The sequence below is a fragment of the Chrysochloris asiatica genome, unplaced genomic scaffold, assembly GCF_000296735.1.
Source record: "Chrysochloris asiatica unplaced genomic scaffold, ChrAsi1.0 scaffold00041, whole genome shotgun sequence".
NCBI classification, from domain to species: domain Eukaryota; kingdom Metazoa; phylum Chordata; class Mammalia; order Afrosoricida; family Chrysochloridae; genus Chrysochloris; species Chrysochloris asiatica.
The window spans coordinates 16,881,704-16,884,900 of NW_006408559.1; the positions used below are offsets into that span (position 1 = coordinate 16,881,704).

General features: G+C 51.6%; 1 protein-coding gene across 1 annotated transcript in view; it reads left to right on the plus strand.

Annotated features, from left to right (window-relative positions):
* Window positions 1-3,197, plus strand: part of ARHGEF5 (Rho guanine nucleotide exchange factor (GEF) 5) — a 47,777-nt gene that overhangs the window by 42,961 nt on the left and 1,619 nt on the right. Inside the window, exons 14-15 of the mRNA XM_006861286.1 lie at window positions 1,489-1,650; window positions 2,332-2,402. Of these exons, the coding sequence (XP_006861348.1) occupies window positions 1,489-1,650; window positions 2,332-2,402 (233 nt within the window). The remainder of the gene's footprint in view (window positions 1-1,488; window positions 1,651-2,331; window positions 2,403-3,197) is intronic.

Here is a 3,197-nt window from a genome sequence, read left to right on the forward strand (position 1 = left end):
TGTTGTGATTTCCCCATACACATGGAAGTGATGTTGACATGTTGTGATTTCTCCATGCACATGAAAGTGATGTTAACATGTGGTTTTTCCATGCACATGGAAATGATGCTGACATGTTATTATGTTGACATGTTGTGGTTTCCCCATGCACGTGGCAGTAATGTTGACATGTTGTGGTTTCCCCATGCACGTGGAACTGATGTTGATATGTTTGGGTTTTCCAGTGCTTGTGGAAGTGATGCTGACGTGTTGTGGTTTCCCCACGCACATGGAAGTGATGCTGACATGTTGGTTTCCCAAAGCATATGGAAGTGATGTTGACATTTTATGATTTCCCCATGCATGTAGAAGTGAGGCTGACATGTTGTGGTTTCCCCACCCACTTGGAAGTGATGTTGACATGTTTGGGTTTTCCCATACACTTGGAAGTGATGTTGACGTGTTGTGGTTTCTCCATGCATGTGGAAGTGATGTTGCCGTGTTGTGAGTTTTACATGTGGTTTCCCCATGCACTTGGAAGTGATATTGACGTGTTGTGGTTTCTCCATGTACGTGGAAGTGATGTTGATGTGTTGTGAGTTTGATGTGTTGTGGTTTCCCATGCACTTGGAAGTGATGTTGACATGTTTTGGTTTTCCAGTGCTTGTGGAAGTGATGTTGACATGTGTGGTTTCCTGGTGCATGGGGAAGTTATGCTGACATTCACATGTTGTGGTTTCCCAGTTCATGGGAAGTTATGCTGACAGTCACATGTTGTGGTTTTCTGGTGCACAGGCATAGCATGTTGATGCTCACATGTGTGGTTTCCTGGTGCACAGGGAAGGGATGTCGCCCATGAAGTGCACAACAGCGTGATGAAAAGGGCTGAGCTGCGGTGAGCACGACCACACTGCAGGGAAAAGGACACCAATGGATTTTCTCCACACAAGGTGTCCACAGACTTCTGGTTTGTGGAGAGCACAGTCTGTGGGAAGTGTGAGAAGCTAGCTGTGCTTGTATTTGCTGACCCCAGGTCCTACCCCTCAGGTGTGAAACCAGACAGGTTGTCGTTGCGACAACTCGGCCTCACAGCAAACCCACAGGGACCCAAGTAGACCTGAGTGCCGTAGTGTTTTCATTGTGTGGTTCTTCAGAGGTAGATCCCCAGGCCTTTCCTCTGAAGAACTTCTGCATTGACTCAGACTAGCAGCCTCCTGGTTAGCAGCTGAGCACGTTAACTGTTTGCACCATCCAGAGACTTTTCAGATCTACAGTCATGGAAAGTGCATTGCCGTCTGCATCTCGAGCTCTTTGAAGTATAACGTGTCTGTTGCCCTGGACAAATGGTTTGCCAAACTGGTGGCAAGCTGCCATCATATTGAGATCGAGTTGAAAGCCCACTGGGGTCTGCTCGGGGATTTGCAGTTGCTAATGATGAGGACCTGGGCTCTGCGGTGATGCAGGTGAATGGAGGAGGGGAAGTTGGGTTGAGATGGCCTGTCTTTGCAGAGGCAGCCGATTCCTGGTGTTTGATCACGCCCCCTTCTCGGAGGTCCGAGGGGAGAAGTGTGAGATGAAGCTGCACGGTGCTCACAAGAACCTCTTCCGGCTCTTCCTGTTGCATAACACCCAGGGTACCCAGGCCGAGTTCCTCTTCAGCACCGAGACTCAGTGAGACGGGGCTGGGCTCGGCGCTTAGGGCCGCTGGGAGGGTTGGAGCCCGGGCAGAGGATCCAGAGCCTGGCCATGCATGCCCTGTTCCCAGTGGGGACATCGTAGAAAAACCAGGCACGGCATGGCTGGTCCACTCCCACAGGGGCATGACAGAGAGACCAAACCCAGGAACAGCCACAGCTTGGCGGACCCACCCCATGGGCTGTACTGTTGGGGGACCAGACCCCAGACCCACCGCGCAGGGACTCCATGCTGTTGAGTCAGCTCTGACTCTTGCTGACCCTGTGTGTGTCAGAGTAGAACTGAGCTCCCTGGGGTTTTTAGTGGCTGGTTTGTTGGCCGTGTATTACCAGTCCTTTCTTCTGAAGCACTGTATTACCACCAGCCTTTCAGCACACGCGTGTTGAGTGTTCACTCCCCCTGGGGACTCCAAGCTTCTGTGGAGGGTGACGGGAGACATTTGGGCACAATGGTGGTGATGTTCGTACAACACAGCGATTGTGATTCACTCACAGACTTGTAGTGTTTTTACAAGTACATACAAGTCATTGCCCGGACAACAGAACCATCTTTAAGTCAAACGGAAACAACCCAGTCCAAGGCCTTGTCCGATGTCTGAGCAAGCTGGCCCGGCCCTCCCTGGGGGCTGCCGTCCAGGCTCTGATCCTTGTTTTCCAGAAGTGAGAAGCTCCGTTGGATCTCCGCGCTGGCCCTGCCCAGAGAAGAGCAGGACTTGTTGCAGTGTTATGGTGAGTGGGGCGGGTCACTGTCCACCGTCCACGCTGGGGCTCAGGCAGCCAGGGAACAGCGGGAGGATGGCCTTTTACTCCTCGTCCCTGGGATTTCAGGCGGAAGACTGGCCCCAAAGCTCAAAGACCTGACACCCATCTGCTTAGAGCTGCTTGTCTTCGTGGCTGGCTGTCTTGCCGACCCGCTCTGGGCCAGTTACTTACTCTCTTTAAATATGTGTCCCCTGCAGTCTGCTGCTGTTTTGTCCAGACTCAACCCTGGTGGTGGGTCAGGGGAGCAGATGGTTTGTGCTACCCAAAAGGTTGCCAGTTCAAATGCCCCCAGTGGCACCTTGGAAGAAGGTGGTGGTCATCTTATGTAGACTGCAGCCAGAGAAGACCCTCTGGAGCGGTTCTGTTCAGTAACACCGAGGGGGTCGCCGTAAGTCAGAGCCAGCTAGATGGGTTTCATCTGTGTGAGGACTCTGGAGGATTTGGGGATGGGGGCTGTAGGGACGTATAACCCAGGACCTAGAAATGATAACCTCAGAACGACGGTATTGGTGGAAGTAACCTGAGAACGACGGCATTGGTGGAAATAATCTCAGAACGATGGCATTGGTGGAAATAATCTCAGAACGACGGCATTGGTGGAAATAATCTCAGAACGACGGCATTGGTGGAAATAACCTGAGAACGACGGTATTGGTGGAAATAATCTCAGAACGACGGCATTGGTGGAAATAATCTCAGAACGACGGCATTGGTGGAAATAACCTCAGAACGACGGTATTGGTGGAAATAACCTCTGAACGA